At 39.0% G+C, this 2,228-nt stretch overlaps 1 protein-coding gene across 1 annotated transcript in view; it reads left to right on the top strand.

Moving 5' to 3' along the window:
- Positions 1-2,228, top strand: part of DNAH8 (dynein, axonemal, heavy chain 8) — a 335,359-nt gene that overhangs the window by 128,007 nt on the left and 205,124 nt on the right. Inside the window, exon 30 of the mRNA XM_011944829.1 lies at positions 1,206-1,319. Coding sequence (XP_011800219.1) covers positions 1,206-1,319 — 114 coding nt within the window. The remainder of the gene's footprint in view (positions 1-1,205; positions 1,320-2,228) is intronic.

Here is a 2,228-nt window from a genome sequence, read left to right as displayed (position 1 = left end):
TTTTCTGCTATTATTCAATGGAAAAGATTCATGGCTGAGCACGGTGGCTCACACCTATAATCCCAGCACTTTGGGAGGCTGAGATGGGTGGATCACTTGAGTCCAGGAGTTCCAGACCAGCCTGGGCAACATGACAAAACCTCGTCTCTACAAAAAATACAAAAATTAGCTGGATGTGGCAGCACACACCTGTAGTCCTGGCTATTTGGAAGGCTGAGGTGGGAGGATCACTTGAGCCTGAGAGGCTGAGACTGCAGTGAACTGAGATTGTGCCACTGCACTCCAGTCTCCAGCCTGGCAACAGAGTGAGACACCGTCTCAAAACAAAACAAAACAAAAAGAGGATTCACTTAGGTTGTTCTTCTGTCTCTTTAATGGTTAGTGTTAAACCCACTAACCCAGCCTTTCGCAGAGATAGACTGTTATATACTACAGTCACCATTAAACTTGAGGTAGTATATGTTCCAATCTAAAGATAGCTGCTATTGTCGAGAGCAGTTAAGAGCAGGGGCCCTCTAACTACACAGCCAGGGTTTGAATCTTGACTTTGCCTGATACTGGTGCTGGAACTTTGGGGAAGTTACTTAGCCTCTCTGTGCCTCAGTTTTCTCATCTGTAAAATGGTAATCATATTAGCATAGTGCAATTTTCTGCATAGGGTTGTCATGAAGATTAAGAGTTAACATATGTAAAGAGCATGGCAGATAGCAAGCATTATTTAAGTGCTGACAGTTATTATTGAAAGTTTAAGCAGAGTCTTTCAGGACCATTGTGTAAGGTATTTGCTATTTTTTTTAATACCTAGAGTAATATCACTTTCTTTTAGAAAATTGCTCCAGCCACTGTAGGCATGTGAACTTACTAGAGATTGCTAATCCCAGGTCTTGGTCTGGCCCCACAGACAACATGTGATCCAGACTGTGCCAGTAATAGTAACTCTCTTCCAGGTCACAGCAATGGTCTGACCTGGATCAACTAGAAGCAGTTACAGAGAAATTGACTTTGCCTCTTAAGTCACAGGCTAGAATGATTTGAGTCTCCTATAGGTACATTTGAGTTCTTAATATATTTTATTACAAGCAAACAGAGACTTCCTTTTTCATATAGGGTATCTGTGAGATAACAAACTTATTGGAATAGAATTGTAGTCTTTGTTTTTAAAATGTTACTTTCACTCTCAGGTTGAATATTCTTTTTTATTCTAGGTTTCTGTACAAGAGGACCTAGTTCAAGTGCAGCCAAAGTTTAAAAGCAATCTACTTGAATCTGTGGAAATTTTTCGTGAGGATGTGATAAACTTTGCAGAAGCATATGAGTTGGTAATTTAAGTATTTTCTTGCTGTATGTTGAAATGTTCTGTGATATGTTTATATGAAATGAAAGTGATGAACGCAGAGGAATAGGTATGTTGCATGTAAGTGGCTATATTTGCATATTTGGAGCTGTCAGAAAAAGGAGATAGCTAATCCTTTAAACTAGGGATGTCCAATCTTTTGGCTTCCCTGGCCATATTGGAAGAAGAAGAATTTTTCTGGGCCACACATAAAATGCGCTAACACTAACGATAGCTGATTAGCTTTTAAAAATTGCAGAAAAATCTCATATTGTTTAAGAAAGTTTATGAATTCGTGTTGGGCTGCATTCAAAGCTCTCCTGGGCTTCGTGTGGCCTGTGGGCCGTGGGTTGGGCAAGCTTGCTTTAAGCAAATTTTATAGAGAAAGAAAACAGATTTTACTGTTAAAAGGAGCAACAACTTTGGAGATTGTGGAAGGAACAAAGGGTCTGGTTTTGTCTTTTCTCGGGTCCTGAATTCTCATGGTAGAAAATGTAATATGGTTGTTGGCAGGCTGTGAGAAACTATAAACGCCTAATACCAGGATATTATACTATTGATTTTGCATTCTCACTAACTCTTAGAGAACCAAAAAGGTCCCTGAGAATAAATAATAGATGTCTTACTGGGTCAGTCCCATACGCTACTCAAACTGGTATTCTGACTGATAATGTTGACGTTGAAGTTAAACTCAAGACTGAATATGTTCCCCTGAAATATTCTTTCTTTTAGTGGTCACAGTGGATCTGTATTCATAAGATGATTTAAGCCCTTGGTGCTACTTATATAAGGTTTTTTTAAAACATGTGCTAAACATATCTGTTGATTTGCCCCCTCATTCTATTGTTAAAGTAAGTTTAAAATGGAGACCAGGTCTGAAGAGTCCCTGAACAGA

This window comes from Colobus angolensis, unplaced genomic scaffold (genome assembly GCF_000951035.1).
Source record: "Colobus angolensis palliatus isolate OR3802 unplaced genomic scaffold, Cang.pa_1.0 Scaffold105, whole genome shotgun sequence".
In the NCBI taxonomy this organism is placed as follows: domain Eukaryota; kingdom Metazoa; phylum Chordata; class Mammalia; order Primates; family Cercopithecidae; genus Colobus; species Colobus angolensis.
This window is presented reverse-complemented; position numbering and strand designations above follow the sequence as displayed.